This window comes from Vipera berus, assembly GCF_964194415.1.
Source record: "Vipera berus genome assembly, chromosome: 2".
NCBI lineage: Eukaryota > Metazoa > Chordata > Lepidosauria > Squamata > Viperidae > Vipera > Vipera berus.
This window is the reverse complement of record NC_138203.1, coordinates 261,700,609-261,721,289: the sequence shown is the minus strand read 5'-3', so window position 1 is coordinate 261,721,289 and position 20,681 is coordinate 261,700,609. Positions and strand designations below refer to the sequence as shown.

General features: G+C 42.6%; 1 protein-coding gene across 1 annotated transcript; it reads right to left on the bottom strand.

Annotated features, from left to right (window-relative positions):
• Positions 1–6,666: 6,666 nt before the first annotated feature.
• On the bottom strand, positions 6,667–16,374 carry LOC308663548 (uncharacterized protein). Its single transcript, XM_081320052.1, has 6 exons — positions 16,353–16,374; positions 14,841–14,954; positions 14,452–14,566; positions 14,261–14,328; positions 8,837–8,966; positions 6,667–8,029 (listed from the first exon to the last, which is right to left on the bottom strand). Exons 2-6 carry the CDS (start codon positions 14,952–14,954, stop codon positions 6,792–6,794), a joined length of 1,665 nt encoding a protein of 554 aa, XP_081176178.1. The 5' UTR covers positions 16,353–16,374; the 3' UTR covers positions 6,667–6,791.
• Positions 16,375–20,681: the final 4,307 nt, after the last annotated feature.

Genomic DNA, 20,681 nt, shown 5'->3' with positions numbered 1-20,681 from the left:
GGTATAATAGGATCAAGTTGAAGCCATATTTGTGTTCGGTTCCATCGATAGTCCAAATGATGCTGAGAAATCTGCTGATCTGTTTATCTCGAAGCACATTGGGTTGCAAGAATCAGCATTGCACTGGGAAGTGCTGACTCCTTTAATCACATTGAATTTCCTTCGATTGTGCCAGGTTGGGTAGGATGTATAAACGTGTTTTGTGTGAAATAAGTAGGCCTGTTTCCCCGCTTAGTCTATTTAGCTGGATTATAGTCAATAGCTTTACATGCATCCAAGAAGACTCTGGCACTATCTATAAGTTTCGTGTTATTCTTTCCAAGAGGTAATGTCTGCGCGTCCCTCCATATGTCCAGATTTGAAGTTGTTGATAGGGCTTTACTGTATTGACAGGACCATAACAGGTGACCCTATGCCCCACTTTACAGGTGGAATATGTAGTCTTGTTATAAACAAAACTTCCTTTTGTTCCTTTAATTATTGGACCCATGGTCTGAAGAAGGTGTGGGGGAAACAGCAGCAACAAAGTTTTAAAAAATGTAGCAATACACAGTCTGTAATGATAAATCACCTCTGGTGTTTGACCTCTGGTGGCCGAATGGTGAAGCTCATGGTGTCCTGTTCTCTTTTCTGAAGAAGTCAAGGAGCAAGGAAAATACTTAGGCAAATGGTAAAAACGGTGCATTTTCCCATCAGGGCCCAGGAAGAAAGAGACTTTTGTTTTTCCTGTGATCAGTAACCCTTCTTAGTCCAATTGCTTTTGGCAGTGTTACATCCATGTGTACCGTGTCACTTTTAAGAAAGTGTCAGAATCCATTTATATCCCATTCATAAATGTATGTCTAAAATATTATACCCCTCTCTGGATTCTGCCATTTTCCCGAGGGGAGAAGAGAAGATGGTTATTTAGCCTGCCTGTAGGCTGTCTTCAAAGACCAGGGAAAACCTTTTGAACTGAGGACAACAAAGGGAGAGAAGAGGGAAGGAGATCTGGTTTGTATCTCCATTTGAATCTGAAAAGGAAGGAGGCAATAGTCATAAAGGCACAGGTAGATTCCTCTTTCCCACGAAAGGGTTTGACACCTAAGTTTAATTGATGTGGGTCTGACCAAATGGGTTTGAGGGGAGGGGGTTGAACCGGGAAACTCTTTATAAAGTATCAAAGTGTAATACAATGCCAGATCCTGTCTTGTATTTCCACAACCGATCATGTCCTAGTAAAACCTCCTTTTGGACAAGACCTGGCTCCAAGAGTTCTTTATTTTCCTAAGATGTGGATTGGGGTGGGTCCTGACAGAAAGGTTCTGTAAGAAGCTATAGCCTTTTATATACGGAGCGAAAGGACAGAGAAGATATACAATTCAGCCTTCTTTTTACTCAAGAGATTCAAAATACAGATTAGAGAGTAACATAGTTGGAAGGGAACTTGCAGGTTTTGTAGTCCACTCCCCTGCTCAAGCAGAAACCCTGTACCATGACTGACAAAGTCCTGCCCAATGTCTTCTTGCAAACATGCACTGATAGAGCAGCCAAAACCTCTGGAGACAAGTTGTTCCACTAGTTAATTGTTCTGTCAGGAAATTTCTCCTTAGTTCTAGATTGGATCTCTCTTTAAGAAGTTTTGTTCCATTACTTCTTATGCTGCCGTTGGTTCTTTGGAGAATAGGTTGACCTCATCTTATCTGTGACAGCCCTCAGGTATTGGAAGTCTCCTTTTACATCATCTCTTCGTTGAATTAGACCTACTCAGTTCCTGCAACTGTTCTATTTGTTTTAGTTTCCTGTCTCCTAATCATTTTTCTTGTTCTTCTCTGTACTGCTGTTGAGCTAGATACCATCTCTAACATACTAGTGCATTTTTTTCTTGCCTAAGTGTAAAACCTTACTTTTCTCACCAATAAAATGCATTTTGGATAAGTTCCTGTGTTCAAATCTGTCAAGATCTTTCTGGATCTTTGATTTATAAGCCGTTGGCTATTCCCTCTAGCTTGGTATTGTCCAGAAATTTGAAGAGTTCCCTTCTAACCCCTCATCTAAATTGTTAATGAAGATGTTGAAGAGTACTATGTCTAAGGCAGAACCTTTGGGTACCCCACTGCTTGCTTCCCTCCATATAGATGTAACTGTAATGTACATCTACATCAAAGATGTAATGTACATATAGATGTACATTATGTGATGACTGTCCTGGACGCTTCCCCAGATAGCTGTCCAGATGTCAGCTCGAAGAAGGATGAACTACTTCTGGGCATGTCTGGAGGAGAGTTCATCGTTGGCTCCAAGCAGCTGTCTGAGTGGGATTTGACTGGGTTTATCTTAATTGGAAAACTTTCAAGTACCTTGTGGACCCATTGGCCATTGCTCTAAGGACTAGCATCTTGTCTGGTTTTGGCTGGACATAATTGGGAGAGTTCTGGGTTTCTAGTGAAGTCAATTGCTGGGGAATATTAATAAACCCACTAAACTACTGTTACATGTGTGCATGAATGAGCAGGATAGGAAACTTTGTACCCAGCCACACAGTCACCCTTCCCAGCAAACCTACTCTTCAAAAGGATGGAGCAGTTGCTTGCAGACAAGCCCAGTAAGTAGCCTTGCTTTCCTTGCCGCTGGCCCAGATGCAAGTGGCGGCCCAGGCACATCCCCATAGGAAATGCCCAGTGTCCGTGTCAAATTTGATGGGACTTTGGAGCAGTTCCCTGCATTTTGGGGCAATGTCAGCTCTTTATGAGCTTGAGACCAGATGGCATCCAGCCTGCTTTTGGATAACCATGAGTGGTTCTGTACCCAATTGAAGGCTATGTTTGAGGACCCTGTGAAGGCTCAGATGGCAAACAAGTGCTTGCTGAGCTGAAGCAAGGGTGATGGTCGGTCACAGGGTATCTCAGTGACTTCTGACTGATAAGCCAGGACCTGAGATGGAAAGAAGAGCCCCTCATCAATCAGTTCTAGAAGGGTCAGTCATTGAAGCTTCTGAATGAGCTGACCCGGACGGACTGTTCCAGCAGGTTAGAGGCCCTCATGCACTTCTGTGTGCATATACTGTATAGACAGATGGCTTCGGCAACGGAGAATACGGAGACAGAAGGCAGAAACACACCCACCAGTGAAGCCCCCTGAGGAACCATTTCCTCAAGGAATCTATGCAAATGGGTCCCCAACCATGGTTCACTGTCGCTGAGAGGGACCACCTGCATGGGGAGGAACTATGCCTCTACTGTGGGGTTGGTGGGCTGGGCATCTGGCCCCTATGTGCCCGGCTAAGAAAAGTCAGGTGCTGGCAGGAAACTCTAGGGACCCGACTTAGCAGGCTTGTGAGGTTGGATGAGCATGTTTATGGGCCCAACACAGCAACCATGAGTCACACCAAAGCAGCATATGGCTGTAGCAGTGATTTTGACATGACCTGATAGGGCAAAGGTGCAAACACAAGCTATGATGGATTCAGGGGCCAACTTTAGGTATCTAGCGTTTTTCGGAAATGGACGATCCCACAGCATGAGGTTGCCCCTGCCATTTTGGTGGAGACTATAGGTGGCTGACCTCTCTGATCAGGACCCGTGACGACAGTCACCATTCCACTCCAGATGCACATGGACAATCATGTGGAGCAACTGGAGTTCTACTTGGAGGCTGCTCCTCATTTTCCTGTCGTGCTAGCGCTGGAATGGTTCCAGGCACATGACCCGAGGATCATATGATTGGGGGGGATGATCCTTGTCCACAGCCCAAAGTGACACTCCCCAAGGCTGCAGGGCTGCACCGCTGAGAGGCCTCCCACCCCATCCCTGGATCTACCACCAGAGGTTTACGCCGATGTGTTCAGTGAGAGGGAAGCAGAGCTAATTCCTCCTCACCTTTTATACAATTGCCCTATAGATTCGATCCTGAATTACAAGTTACCAAGAGGAAGATTTATTCACTGTTCAAGCCCAAGTTTAAGACCCTCAAGGACTTAATTGATGAAAACTTGTGGAAGGGCTTAATCCATCTTTTGTTGTCCCCTTTGGCGGCACCTGTTCCCTTCATGAAGAAGTCATGGGAGTTGAGGTGCTGCTCTGACTACTGCAAATTAAATGTCATCACCATCAAGAATCAGTACCCGCTCCTACTCATTCCAGAACTCATGGAGCGGTTAAGGTGAATATGAAGCTGGACTTGTGGGGGGCATATAATCTCATGAGAATCTGCAAAGGGGATGAATGGAAAATAGCTTCCTTATTCGGTATGGACATTTTGTATATATAGTAATATCATTTGGAGTTACCCAAGGACCCACGGTGTTCATGCGTCTTATGCATGACATATTCCGGGAACTCTTGGACAGCTTCATGATGATATACATTGGACGACATCTTGGTATATTCATTGTTGCTCAAGGACCATTGGACTCACATACAAGTAGTACTACAGTGCTTGCGAGGGAATCATTTTTTGTGAAGTGCAAAAGTGCCAGTTCACACAGACCAGCTGACTTTTTGGGACATTGGATTTCGGCTGACAGCATCAACATGGACCCAGAAAAAAATGAGGCCTTATAGTTTTGGCAATGCTCACACTGAGTGAAGGATGTCCAGTGGCTCCTGGGTTTGGCAATTATTAACTGGACTTGCATCCCTCAATTTGCTATGATCACTGCCTCCTTCACCCACTTGCTGTGGAAATGGGTGAGATTCATGTTAGGGACCTGTTGACCTGGAATTAGGGGACAGTATAGGAAACATCAATTGTGAATGTGCAGATGGCCCTACTGTCTTTGGGCTCTTGCAAAGTCCTGGATGCAAGGTCATGGAAGGCCAGCAAGGAAAACACCCAATGTCCTAACCCACCCGAGAACATACGATATCTTTAGGGAAACACCCAAAATGGAATGTTTGTTACTTCTGCTCTCTTATCTACAGTATGCCAGACTTACTGGGTGAAATCTTTATCATATGGCTTGCTTATGTAACCAGAAAGAATAAATTCAAGGATTGTCTTTCGGTGCTGCTCTCATTTAGAGGAGCCCATCTTTTGTTCAGCTGAATAGAAATGTAAAGCTTGAAGGCTTCTGGTTTCCTGTATTTTTTACCAGCAAAACCTCAGAATCTGCATATCAGATCAATCAAGCAATGCACCTTTGAGATCCTGAAGATGGCCTTCACTGCAGACTCCATTTTCCTCCACCCTAACCCATTTCGGCCACTCATAGTCCAGACCAATGTGACGGACATTGCGGTAGGGTTGGTGTTGCTGCAAGCACCCGGGAACTCCAAACAAGCGTTTCCTTGCACATACTACTTGCGCAAGCTCAACACTTCTGAGCATAACTACCCAATCTGGGACAAAGTATTGCTGGTGGTCAAGGTGGCGTTTGGAGGCACCAGATCGAAGTATGAATGAACTATTGGAATCTGGACCACTTGAAGATGGCCAGGAAGCTCAACCAGTGCCAGATGTGTTGTTTCCTCTTTTTCCCTCAATTTGACTTTTGGGTGACTTATAGCCCTGGGGGTTGGAACTAGTGAACTATTGCCCTGTCACAGAAGCCAAAATACACACAAGTCAAGAACAAGGTGCCGCTTGGGTTGGTGATTTCGGTGGAGACAATCGCAGCCACCCAGGTACCCGTTGACTTAAAGGAACAGATCCGGGCAAAGCAGAAGGATCCTTTTGTCACAGTTTGGAATGCATAATTGGACTCTGTCGGGGCCAGAATAATCCAACAGCGGGACATTTTGGCCTGTTTAAGATGCTCTACTTGGTGGGGCGTGTGTTATGGAGTCTTATGTGGTATCCCACCCAGACTGCTGCCAGATGAAGAATGTGTCGGGACCACCACCGGAGCTGTTGCAGCTGTTGCTCATGCCGGATATACACCCTGGGGGAGTATATCCATGGACTTCATCACTGACCTTCTCACCTCACATTGTGTTACAACCATCACCAAGATGACCCACTTGGTTCCAGGCTCACCCAATGCATGAGAAAAACACAGCTATTCATGTCAGATTTTTTGGCTGCACAACCAATGCAATAAAATAATTTGAAAAGTTCCAACAGACGTAGCAAAAAAAAATTTAATTTATTGCCTGCGCAAGAAAGCCAGTGGTGTCGCCAACCCATTGAAGTTTCAACTCTTTCACTATTATTTTAGGGAGTATCCCTAACTTGGGACAAAAGAGAGGAAGGGGGAAGCATGAAAAATTCAAAGTAGAAAAACTCGTTATTTGTCACTTTTAATGCAATATCACAGTTACTCAATGGGACACTTCAATATGACATTCCACCTCACTCTAAACTTAGATGGAACTTGAATTCTCTTTATAGAATTTTTTCACAGCCTAATATCTCTCTGCTGAACCATTTCCAACACTTCTGAGGACAGAGAACAATAAACTAAGTGGGTATTAAGGATAAGAAAGGAAGGGGAAAGAATTGTAAAATTAGGAAACAGAAAGAAAGTTTAAACACTTTGAATGTGATTAGGTAGGAAGAAAAAACAATTGTGGTGTAGGAATCTCAATTTTGAAAGAAAATAAATTGTACCGAAATATAGATACCTTCAAAAATCCTAGTTCATAATGGCACCAGCCCATTGTTTTCATTTTTATTAGTAAACTCATTTCCCTCAGTCTGCCAATTGGGAGGGTCAAACTAAAAAAAAAAGAACCTTTGCAAGCTCAGTCCAACAGAAAACTTTATAAATTTAATAAACTTTCTAGAATTAACATACATTCTCACCCAAGTATATCTCTGTATGGGAAGTGAGGTCATTGCTCCTCTTAAAGCTCTCTCCAAAGTCCATGCATTTATATTGGCTTTTCCCTTGTGTGGATCGTTTTATGGCGAGTAAGGTGATGGCTCTGACTAAAAGACTTTCCACATTCCATGCATTTAAATGGCTTCTCCCCTGTGTGGATCCTTTTATGGAGAGTAAGGGCGCTGCTCTGACTAAAAGTCTTTCCACACTCTGTGCATTTAAATGGCTTCTCTCCTGTGTGGATCCATTTATGGGAAGTAAGATTGCAGTTTGCACTGAAGCCCTTTCCACATTCCATGCATTTAAATGGTTTCTCCCCTGTGTGGATCCTTTTATGGCAAGTTAGACCACTATGGTGGCGGAAGCTCTTTCCACACTCCATGCACTTGTATGGTTTCTCCCCTGTGTGTATCCTTTTATGAGTAGTAAGTTTACTGTGTTGGCTGAAGCCCTTTCCACACTCCATGCATTTGTATGGTTTCTCCCCTGTGTGGGTAAAGTGATGGGAACTAAGTTGTTTCCTATAAGTAAAAGTCTTTCCACATTCCATGCATTTAAATGGCTTCTCCCCTGTGTGGATTCTTTTATGGGAAGTAAGGTTACTGAGTACTCTGAAGCCTTTTCCACACTCCATGCATTTAAATGGCTTCTCCCCCGTGTGCATTGTTTTATGGGATGTAAGTTTACTCTCTTTGTCGAAGCTCTTTCCACACTCTATGCATTTATAGGGAGCATCACCTGTGTGAATTCTCTTATGTCTCACAAGGGATGAAATTTTATGGAATCCCGTTCCACACTCCATGCATTTATACGGCTTCTCCTCTGTGTGGTTCCTTATCTGAACAGTAAAAGTCTTCTTTTCACAGAAATTCACTCCATGCTCCATGCATTTATCTGGATTCTCTCTGATGTGAAGATTTTTACGAGATGTAAGACACCCATTTTCCTGAGGAAATGGGAACGTCCAATTGTAACTTTTTCCATTGTCTCTGCATATATAATCTTGTCGTTTGGCTTTGGTTGGATAGTGTTCATTTATGTCTAATGTGTCTTTGGATAGTTTTACACTTTCCGCGATATATTTTTTTTGTATTTTTCCTCGTTGGTCAAGAAACTCCTGCATGTGAGCATCAATGCAAGAACAGCTTTCTTTATTCCAATTATTTGATGGGTTTCTCTCCTGCCTTTGGAAATCCATTTGAATTGCAGGTTTCTCCATGGCGTCTCCATGTCTTGGAATGTCTTGTAGTAATTTGCTTGAGTCTTTATGGTCCTGCACATTATCACCTTCAAGGGGAAAGAGAAATAGATAACAAGGTTAAAGAAAAAGATCAATCAGTTGGAAGTCATAATAATTGCCTTCTGAAACTTTTCAAATTCTAAGGTATAGCTTGTTTCATTGCTTACAATGGCATGGCATAAATGATATTCAGGAAGCATAAAAGATTTAAAATGGCCAAATATGCTTTTTGTTCATAATTATCCATACATATTGAAATCTCAATAAGAGTCAGTTCTGAATCCAGGGACTTATTAGGAGAAAACCTAGCATTTATTGGAAGGGGTGCCAATTCCAACAGAGACCTGTGAGAACTGAAACTCATCTTTTTTTTGTTACACAAACTATATTCCATTTGCATTTTGTTTTTTGTCAAAAATCACATAGTTGAAGAGAAAAGAAATTAGTGTTCTTCATTTACCCTTAAGCTGTATGTTTGCAATGGATAAACAGTACCATTTCACTCCTAATTCCAAGGCTCAGGATAGAAATCAAACAGAAGTAGTTAACCCACATTCCTGAACGACAAGGCTTCATAGGACTGATACGGAATTATTTGAGCCAAAAAAGCTGAAATTTGTGATGGAGTTTAGCATTACATCAAGCCAAGGAATTACTTTGTCACTGACACGTTTAAATGCAATATAAAAATCACCAGATGTGAAATGGCAAAGGATGCATCTAAGCAGAACGCCACTGATCTATTTCCTCCCTCGGAGCAGTAGAACTTCAAATTTCTACCTGCTTCCTCTCAAGAGATGACATGGTATCCAATTACAAAATGTCTTCCTGATTGGAGAATAGGAAACCCTTACCAAGAGAGGTAACGTTCCTGTAATTTTCCAGCATGACTTCCCAATGCAATGCTTTTTGGTGAGGATCCAGCACAGACCATTCCTCCTCAGAGAAATACACAGCCACCTCCTCGAAGGAGACAAGGCCCTCCTGACAGGGGAAAAAAAGTACACAAAAGGCCCAACAGGAATTGTAAAAATGGTCCTATTGTTTATAAATTCCACAAGCAAGCAAGCCTGTGTAAATGGCTCTACTTGCTAGGATTCCAGGGTTTATATGAAAAAAAATAGAGCAAAAAGCTTTTGACTGAAGCAATACTTTGAGCAGGTATTATCAATTTGATTGATTCTGCAGGACTTTCAGTGTCATTCAGTTAATGTTACACCAGTTTCCTTCTGAGTCAATTGGACTACCATCCATCCATCCATCCACCCACCCACCAGCACCATCAAAGATGTCTGGAATCAATTGGTATCTGGGGTTCCAAAACTGCACCTATGGTATCAGTGACGCCAATAGTTCCTGCATTTGGGGGGGGGGGAGAGGCGGTGTCAGATCCCCAAAGAAATGTATTACTGTTATATGCTTTTATGACCCTTTTTAATTTAATTTTTAATTTTAATAATAATATTTATATACCGCCCTTCTCCCTGAGGACTCAGGGCGGTTCACAGGGCAAAAGTCAAATACAAAGTACAAACATTAAAAAGAGATTAAATAATTGCCCAAGTTAAAACAATTAATACAATAATAAAAAAAGCCATTCTGTTGGGAGGGGGGATTCTGATAAGAGGATATACAATATGCTTTGCTTTGCCTGTGCCACACTGCCCTTCCTCCAGGGGAAGGAATGCGCTCAAATGCCAACACCCTTATCTAGAAGGTGGATTGTGCTTGGAGCTGGAGGCAAATGAAACAGAGAAACCTTGACAAGGGTGACAAAGCAGCGTTACCAAAAAATATACCACCTGTGGATTGGCCAAGATTCAAACGGACAGTGGAACTATGGGGGGAGGTGTAACGAATACTACTTTTGATATACTGCTTTTATGGACTATTTCCTCAGACCTTGCTTTGCTTCCTTGCTATCAGTAACTCCCAATAAAAGTTCCTTTTGTGACAAAGACTGCTTCAAGAATTCTAGTTTCTTGGGAGACCTAGTTAAGGCAGATCCTTACAGTGGGATTCTTTGCAGCATTTTAGGAAATGGCTCATGGTATCTCAAGGACCAATCCTGCCAGGAATTTGTTTCTGGTCCTCAGATTGTAAGGAAGCTGCTTGTTGTCTTGAGACATCGACTGAATAGAAAATAACAAAGCAGAAGAAATTTCCTTAGAAGAACATTTCTTAGGGGTCTATAAAAATTCACCACAGCCAACGTGCCATGGCCAACTCGCTATGGTCAATTTGCCATGGCCAACTCGCCACAGGACAAATTGTGGCAGGACAAGATTTATACTAATATTGAAAAAATAGTGGAATAGAATCATTAAAAGGATGCCAAAGGAAGGGAAAAAATAAAATCTGAATGCCAAAAATTAATATATTTTTTATAATTTTAAATAATTAAATTGAATTGCTCAATTGACGCGCAGCAAGATGTCCTATCTCAAGTTGGACATGGTGAGTTGATCGTGGCAAGTTGTCCCATTCCATTTCTTAGCTTTTGCAAAACTGGATTCTTTGGCCTCCAAATTCAGGCACAAATCAAGCTATTAAATTTACTTTGCGAACCAAATATGCCTTATGTGTGCTTTCAGAATGATTTTTACTTCAAGAATTTTCTATTGTTGCATTGGAGTTTAATAGTCTAATCTTTTAATGTGTCCATTTTCTTTCCTTATCGCAGATTGTAAACAAAGCTTTTTTTTTTAAAGGTGATTTGCTAGTGTGTATATTTAGTTATTTTAAGCATCCTTGCACAATTGCAAGTCAAAGAATTACAACAAGAATAGGCATCATGAAGAATTATTTGAAAATTGGGTAGTGTAATTAACATAGTTCCCCTTCATGGATTACTGCCTTGTCGTGGCGAAGGGGCTTGCGTAATTCAATGAAGCTATGAGCTATGCCGTGCAGGGCCACCCAAGACGGACAGGTCATAGCAGAGAGTTCTGACAAAACGTGATCCACTGGAGAAGGAAATGGCAACCCACTCCAGTATCCTTGCCATGAAAACCCTATGGACAGTACCAAAAGGCAAAACGATATGACGCTGGAAGATGAGCCCCTCAGGTCGGAAGGCGTCCAATATGCTACTGGGGAAGAGCAGAGGGCTAGTACTAGTAGCGCCAGAAAGAATGAAGCGACTGGGCCAAAGCCGAAAGGACGCTCAGCTGTGGATATGTCTGGTGGTGAAAGGAAAGTCCGATGCTGTAAAGATTTTTTCTCCATAGGAACCTGGAATGTAAGATCCATGAATCAAGGAAAGCTGGACGTGGTCAAACAAGAGATGACAAGACTAAACATTGACATCTTAGGTATCAGCGAACTAAAATGGACAGGAATGGGTGAATTTAATTCAGATGACCATCAGGTATACTACTGCGGGCAAGAATCCCTCAGAAGAAATGGAGTAGCCTTCATACTCAATAAAAAAATAGGAAAAGCAATACTGGGATACAATCCTCAAAATGACAGAATGATCTCAGTTCGAATCCAAGGCAAACCATTCAATATCACAGTAGTCCAAGTCTATGCCCCAGCCACCGGTGCTGAAGAGGATGAAATTGACCGGTTCTATGAAGCCCTACAGCACCTTATAGAACTAACACCCAGAAATGATGTCCTTATCATCATGGGGGATTGGAATGCTAAAGTAGGAAGCCAAAAGATAACTGGAATAACAGGGAAGTTTGGCCTTGGAGTACAAAATGAAGCAGGGCACAGGCTGATAGAATTCTGTCAAGAGAATACGATGGTCATAGCAAACACTCTTTTCCAACAACCCAAGAGACGGCTTTACACATGGACATCACCAGACGGTCAACACAGAAATCAGATTGACTATATGCTCTGCAGCCAAAGATGGAGAAGCTCTATACAGTCAGTAAAAACAAGACCAGGAGCTGACTGTGGCTCAGACCATGAGCTTCTTGTTGCAAAATTTAGGCTTAAATTAAAGAAAGTAGGGAAAAGCGCTAGGCCAGTCAGGTATGAATTAAATCATATCCCTGTTGAATATACAGTAGAGGTGACAAATAGATTTAAGGAATTAGATCTGATAGACAGAGTGCCTGAAGAACTATGGACAGAGGTTCGCAACATTGTACAACAGGTAGCAACCAAAACCATCCCAAAGAAAAAGAAATGCAAGAAAGCAAAATGGCTGTCTGAGGAAGCTTTGCAAATAGCTGAGGAAAGGAGGGAAGCGAAAGGCAAGGGAGAAAAAGAAAGATATGCCCAATTAAGTGCAGAATTCCAAAGAATAGCTAGAAGAGATAAGAATGCCTTCTTAAATGAACAATGCAAAGAAATAGAAGAAAACAATAGAATAGGGAGGACCAGAGATCTTTTCAAGAAAATTGGAGAGATGAAGGGAACGTTTCATGCAAAAATGGGCATGATAAAGGACCAAAATGGCAGGGACCTAACAGAGGCAGAAGAGATTAAAAAGAGGTGGCAAAATTACACAGAAGAACTATACAAGAATGAGCTTAACGTCCCTGATAATCACAATGAGGTGGTCACTGACCTCGAGCCAGACATCCTAGAATGTGAAGTGAAGTGGGCCTTAGAAAAGCTGAGCAACAACAAAGCTAGTGGAGGTGACAGTATCCCAGCTGAGCTATTCAAAATCTTAAAAGATGCAGTAGAAGTGCTACACTCAATTTGCCAGCAAATTTGGAAAACTCAACAGTGGCCACAGGATTGGAAAAGATCAGTTTACATTCCAATTCCAAAGAAAGGCAGTGCCAAAGAATGTTCAAACTATCGCACCATTGCACTCATTTCTCATGCTAGTAAAGTTATGCTTAAAATCCTACAAGCTAGACTCCAGCAGTATGTGGATCGAGAACTACCAGAAGTACAGGCAGGATTTCGAAGAGGCAGAGGAACCAGAGATCAAATTGCCAACATACGCTGGATCATGGAGAAAGCTAGAGAGTTCCAGAAAAACATCTACTTCTGCTTCATTGACTATGCTAAAGCCTTTGATTGTGTGGATCATAACAAACTCTGGCAAGTCCTTAAAGAGATGGGCATACCAGACCATCTTATTTGTCTCTTGAGAAATCTATATGCGGGCCAAGAAGCAACAGTGAGAACTGGACACGGAACCACTGATTGGTTCAAAATTGGGAAAGGAGTCCGGCAAGGCTGTATACTGTCGCCTTGCCTATTTAACTTATATGCAGAGCACATCATGAGAAAGGCAGGGCTAGATGAATCAAAAGTTGGAATTAAGATTGCCGGAAGAAACATCAACAACCTAAGATATGCAGATGATACCACTCTAATGGCAGAAAGTGAAGAAGAACTAAAGAGCCTCTTGTTGCGGGTGAAGAAGGAGAGTGCAAAACTTGGGTTGAAACTAAACATTAAGAAAACCAAGATCATGGCATCTGGCCCTCTCAATTCCTGGCAAATAGATGGGGAAGAAATGGAGGTAGTGACAGATTTTATTTTCCTGGGCTCCAAGATCACTGCAGATGGGGACTGTAGCCAAGAAATTAAAAGACGCTTGCTCCTCGGGAGGAAAGCCATGGCAAATCTAGACAGCACACTAAAAAGCAGAGACATCATCCTACCAACAAAAGTGTGTATAGTCAAGGCTATGGTCTTCCCAGTTGCAATGTATGGCAGTGAAAGCTGGACCATAAGAAAGGCTGAGCGCCAAAGAATTGAAGCCTTTGAACTATGGTGCTGGAGAAGACTCCTGCGAGTTCCTTGGACTGCAAGGCGATCAAACCGGTCAGTCCTAGAGGAGATCAACCCTGACTGCTCTTTAGAAGGCCAGATCCTGAAGCTAAAACTCAAATACTTTGGCCATCTAATGAGAAGGAAGGACTCACTGGAGAAGAGCCTAATGCTGGGAAAGATTGAGGGCAATAGAAGAAGGGGACGACAGAGAATGAGGTGGCTGGATGGAGTCACTGAAGCAGTAGGCGTGAGCTTAGATGGACTCCAGAAGATGGTAGAGGACAGGAAGGCCTGGAGGAACATTGTCCATAGGGTCGCGATGGGTCGGACACGACTTCGCAACTAACAACAACAACAATTAACATAGTTACAATTATTATAATAATAATTGGCAACAACTAGCTTTAAAATACTGGTCTTAAAATAAAATGTCCTAATAACAACATCATTTTGCTCAGGAATACAAAAATAAGCCAACCTTAACAAGAGGGAAAGGTGAAAGGAGATTGTACTATGTACACCAGCTTGACTTTCTGAAGGAAACAGAATATAAATCTAGTAAATAAGTTTCCACTTCTTACTTGAATTGGAGCTTCAACCATTGTTTCAGCTTCAACATCAGGGAGGGCCAACTTCCTTCTATTCCTCCCTGTGAGGGAGAATTTTAAACTGCATAATTAATAATGTAGGGGGTGATATTCTATAGAAGAGAAGACATACAGAAGATGAGATAGATGAGATCACTCTGGAGAATGGTAGAGCCTTGTATTACCTCTGGTCGTGTCTTGATTTGGATCATTCTGAGAGAACATCCTGAAAAATATTTCCGGAGATGAACTTGATGGATCCCTCAGTCTCTCAGGATCCCTGATCTTCACCATGAAGGACTTGAAATAGCAGGCAGGGGAAAAAAAAGAAGAATGAATGGACAATACTTCTCAAGAAGTGGATTCTTCCAAGAACACCACTTTGGAATCCCAGAACACCATCAGTTAGGATGGAAAGTAGGAAAGGAACTAGAACAATGTCCTACAAGAATTATCAGAGTATCTCCACATAAAATGAATGCCACAGAACCCTTGTAAACAAGGGTTAAGAATTCAAACGCACTGTGTTTATTAGATTTAATCAATTCTGAGCTTCCAAATGAAAGTCTCTCACCTGCCAATCAGTCCTCTCCTTCTGCTCCATCATCTGGCTCAGTAGGAAGCCTTCCACCAGGGCCACCGCCTGGGAGCTGGTCTCTGCTCCACACTCCCGCACCCAGCTCTCCATCTGCAGGGGCAGAAGCGCCAGGAAGTGCTCCAGAACAACCAGGTCCAGCATCTGCGCTTTTGTGTGCTTTTCTGATCTCAACCATCTATTACAAAAGGAATGGAGGCGGCTGCAAAGTCTACGGGGACTGCCATCCTCCTGGTGTTGGAATTTCCTGAAGTTCCAGGGCTGAACCTCTGAAAGTATGGTTTTCTCTTCCAGGATCTTCTGTCCAGTTCTTGCCCAGATCTCCCCATGGCTATCAGACTGAACAACAGAAGAGTCTTCTCTACTTCCCACACTTGCTAAAGACTGACTTTTCATTCTTCCTGTCCTGCAACTTCAAATGGATCCAGGGAACCTTATGGATTTCCAAACACCTTTCCAGTCTTGGTACCATTCCTGTAGTTACAGATCAGGCAAGAGTTTCAGCCGTCTTTCTCCATTTTTTGCCTCCAAGAGAGAGAGCACATATGGCTTCCAATTTCTGTATAATAGATTATATTAGAAAGGATTTAGCTGCTGGAGAACACCCATTCCAATATAAAGTATTTTTCTGACCTAGTACAGGATTACAGTGGCACTGAGCAGGTAGTCTCTGTGCATGAATGTTTGTTTAGTACAAACTTTGGGACTGACTTCCATCAACTACTTGGAACATTGAATAAATGTGTTTTGGATCATTTCCAATTTCATTTTTTCCTCACAAAGTAGGGCTTGCTTTATAAAAACCTAGATCAGGTTTTACAGAACTTTACAAACTCTTAACAGACCAAACTATGACAAGTTCAGTTTTTTAAAGAAGAAATGCCTGAAATGACCTCTTTTGGAAGTTCTATTTCCCTTTCTTCAGGGTTTCTTTTTTAAGAGCCAAATCACACAATTACATGCAGCCAAAACATACCGTAAAACCAAACAGGCTACGCAACTGCAAGGGCTGAGTTCCCATGAAACACAGGGGTTGGCGATGTCCTGGTTCACTTAACCGCCCTAAGACAAATTGAACTGCTGAGGATCCAGCCCCCTTTTAGCGTCATCCAGCACATAAGGAGAATCAGGCACAACCTTCTGCAGTTCCTCCCTTGCAGCTATCTTCTTATTTCCTGCTTGAGATTTGCCATCCAAGGTTTCCCCATCTCCGACCTGGGAGCTTTCTCCAGGATATGGGGGGGAAGGATCCCCCCCAGGACGCTTCCTCCTCTCTGGGGATTTGTTCCTGGCGCAACGTGGCTGGTTCTGTTTCCCTCTGTCTATCGCCTGCATGGAAAGGGGCGGCAGGGGAACATGGGATCCGGGCTCTCCCACTCCCAGGACTCAGAAAATTGAACCTACATGGGGACCTTCCTTCTCTAGCGCGAGCAGCCTCTGCCCCAGCCCCCACCTGAACGCGAAGACATCCCCACCCTAAACGCCACTTACCCGCCCACCTCTGGTTCTCTTCCCTTCGAATCATTTAAACCTCCTGCGAAGCTCAAAGGGTGAGAAAGACACAGAATGCTGCGTCCTAGAGAGACAAAACTCAGTGATGTCACTTCCTTCCCCTTCTATCTATGATAAATCACCTCTGGCATTCGCCCTCCAGTGACCGAAGCGCATGGTGGTGTGTTCTCTGGAGGGATTCTGTGCACACGGAAGGTTCCGATGCAACTGGGAGAAACGGTGCCCTTTCTGGGAGGCTGTTGTTTCCTGCCTGATCAATAATCCTTCTTCATCCAATCGCTTTTGACAGCATTGACCCATGTGCACCCTTCCATTTTTAAGAACGATTCTATAGAAAGCTTCATCCCTTCATAGAGAGGACCAAGGAACAGACAAGAAATATAATTCAGCCTTCTTACCCAAGAGTAACGTACCTGGAAGGGACCAAGGAGGTCTTACAATCCAAGTGATGCTCAAGCAGGAAACTTTATACCACAACAGACAAAATGCCTGTCCAATCTCTTCTTGAAAACCTACAGTGATGGAGCATCCACAACTTCAGGAAGCAAGTTGTCCCACTGGTTAATTGTTCTGTCAGGAAATTTTTTAAGCTGGATAACTCTTTGATAGCTTACTCTGCCATAGCTGCTTTGGAGAATAGGTTGACCTCATCTTCTCTGTGACAGCCCCTCATGTTGTATTGGAAGCCTCCTGTTACATCATCCCTAGTCCTTCTCTTCATTAGACTAGACCTGCCCAGTTCCTGCAACCCTTCATATGTTTTAGCCTCCTGTTCACTAATCATCTTTGTTGCACTCTTTCTGGAGTTTCAACATGGTTTCTGTATCATGGTGACCAAAACTAGATGCAGAGTTGATGAGTTAAGATGGCGGCGCCTGGATTGGCTGTGGCTGCATTGGCTCTTGAAGATGAAAAGGTTTGGGAGGGATATAAGGGATGAAGGCCACATGATTAGGAAGGTTTTGATGTTTTGAGCAACGTAGTGGGACTAAGCTAATATACGACCAACATTCTTTGCTGGTAAGGCAAGTTTTTAGCTGTTTCGGAACTGTTGGTGAAACCGTTAAGTCATTTGCGCTGTTTGAAATTGTTCTGCCAGCAGCATGATCTGACTGCTGGCACAGCAACAGATTCTATTGAAAATCAGGGCTGTTTCCGATGGAGGCAGAGGAGGAGAGGTCCCAGGGCTTATGAAGCGAAGGCAGGCCCAGAAGAAGGGAGAGAGGCTTTTGGAAGAACTGGAGGCAGCAGCAGTGTGCTCCAGGGGCAAAAAGGAGCAAGGCACCTTTAAGGTAAAAGTGGAAGAGACAGGATCAGAAAAAGGAAAGGAGGTGGGGTTGTCATGCAGGAATACAAGCTAATCCACACTGAGCTCCGTTTCCATCTGTCCTGTTTGTCATTGTTCGCTCCCTAGAGACTAAAATGGACGTTCTGAAACTTGAGCTGGCCACGAACAAGGACTGTATATTGGAGGTGGTGACCCTCTGAGAGCTGTATGCAACAAAATTTCATTTTGATGTACCCCGATTGGTGTATATTCAAAGTGACAATCCTATCCTATCCTATGACTGCATTGGCTTTTTTGGCAGCTGCATAACACTGCTGGCTCATAGTTAAGTAATTGCCCACTAGGACTCCTAGATCTGTCTCAAGGTTACTGTTATTGAGCCAAATATCACTGATTCTGTACTAGTGCATTTGTTTTTTCTTGTCTAAATGTAAAACCTTACTTTTGCCAGCAATACACTGCAATTTGTTGGATAGAGCCCAGTGTTTAGGTCTGTCAAGATCCTTTTGGCTCTTGAGCCTATCTTTTAAAGCAGCAGTCTCCAATCTTTCTGGAACCAGGGACCAGTTTTGTGGAAAACAATTTTTCCACAGACTGGAAAGATCCCGTGCATGCCAAATAAAGCTTTAATTGTTCGCCCACTGCTTGTGCAGCCAGGTTCCCAACAGGCCGTTTTGTGTGTGTGTGTTTTTTTTGTTGGGGGTGGGAGCACAAAGGGAGGCTCAGCTAATCTCAATGTACACATAGTTGTACTTTGACAATAAAGGTTCATTTCATTTCAGAGTTTGGGGAATTCTGTTCTAAAATATTGGCCATTCCCCTAGAGTGTTGTAGAACAAATTTGATGAGTTCCCTTTTATCCCCACATCTAAATTAAGTATCTTAACATTTCTTTATTCCACAGGAGGTCACTATATACAGTACCTGTAGCAACTAAGCTGTTTGAGGTCAAGCTCTTGGCTCAATTACTATTCCTATAGATTCCTATAGCTCTACTGACATGAGAAGACAAATTTCAAAATGGGTGAAAACAATTTACAAGAAACTCTTTCTCCCCAAATTTATCTTTTGGTGATGAGCAAGCAAAGTTACACTTAAGTAATGTATGTTTAAAATAGACTACCAAATGGGTAATAACACTCAGCTTCCCATGGCAGACAGCAGGACATACACAGGTACCAGCTACCTATTATACACAGCTTAACATCCCAAATCAGAGAAGGGCTTTTATCTTATGTCCTGTCCTGTCCTGTCCTGTCTTGCCCTGCCCTGCCCTAGCCTGTCCTGTCCTATCCTATCTTTTATCTTAGTCCAACATAATGCTTTCCCTTCAGCACTTCTGACTGGAAGATTCAAAAATATCCCATACTTATTACATGTATGTCCTTGTGATTCAGGAGAGGTAGAGGCAATCAATAATACCCTTCTGCATTGCAAGTTTGATACAGAACCTGGAAATGCTCTAATTCAGGGATGTCAAACTGCCGGCCCGTGGGCTGGATGCATCATAGCGAAACCATGTCCACCCCATTGCCGGCAATGGCAAAAAAGTCACAATATGTCGCGACGTCACGTGACATTGCAAGTTTGACACCGCTGCTCTAATTACTCCATTTCTGACTAGCAAAACAGGATACAATAATGAGCAGTGTAAGCAGTTTCTACTTTCTGACATCAACTGTGAAGTAACTCACAAGATTTCCAGGTTTTATGTGGAAGCATGCAAAATCAGGCAAAGAAGATTAATCAAGAGCAATTGAATCTGCCTGAGTATGCATAACCAGAAATGGCTACGGCTCAGCATTAACCAATGGCTTTAGGATGTACATGCCATGCCAGCTATTGAAGTGTACTCTCCTCGGGATTGACATGGGTCTGTAAGGGAAATTAGTAATTCTTAAATCCCTTTTGGATAATCTTGTTTTCTTAGAAAATATATGCGTTCTACATGTGTGTATTTATCTATGTGCATATATGTATAATTGTTGTGTTTTATACTGCTGTTCTAAGTTGATATTAGCCAGATTACTAATAATTATTAACACTTATCATCAGTTGTAAATTTTTGTATGCTCTGCAACAGTTTTCCTCATTTATCCTGGTTGGGGTTTATATACCAATCCAGGTTTGCACAAGCAGCATACTATAGACTCTAGCTGACCAGATACTTTGTACTGAACAGAAATATAAAAACTCCTTATTTATTGTCTTAGCAGATTTTAACAGAGCCACCTCATTCATGAGTTGTCCAGATATATAAAGCATGTTAGTTGTTTCGTTAGAAGCAACATATTGGATCACTGGTGCTCCACATTAAAAGGTGATTACTGCTCTCTCCCTTGTGCAGCTATAGGCAGAAATTCAAAACTGCAAAGCCTATAGTAAGAATAATGAAAAGATGGACAAGCAAGCTACAGGCTTGCTTCGAATGCAGAGGCTGGAGCATTTCTGAAGCTGCTTCAACAGACTTGGATGAATTTACAGATATTGTGACATCATGTATTAGCTTTTGTAAGGACAGGTGTGAGCCTACCAAGAGCTTGTGCACATATAACAACAATAAGCTGTGGTTTTTGGCAAAGCTCAAGCAGCTTCGTGCCAAAGAGGAGGCGTACAGGAAAGGAGATAGGATCTCATATAATCAGGCCAGGAACTATTCACAAGGGAGATTAGGGTAGCAAAGAGAAGCTACTCTGAAAAGCTGAAAAACAGTTCTCCGCAAATGAACCATCAACTGGCAGACAACCTGAATGTGTCCTACTGTAGCTTTGAGAGGTCATTGTTTTCTACCGTTACCTACTCCAACCCAGATACAACAACAGTAGCTAATTTCCCTACACCTATCTCCGTTCTCGGGGCTTCCACCTCTGGTGATCTCAGAAGATGAGCGAGGTCTATTTCATAGACAAAAGATTGGAAAAGTACAGAGTGACTCCCTCTTGCTTGAAAGGTTATGTTGAACAAGCGATCCCTGTCTTCACACAGGTTTTTAATAAATCACTGGAGATGTAATGTCCCTT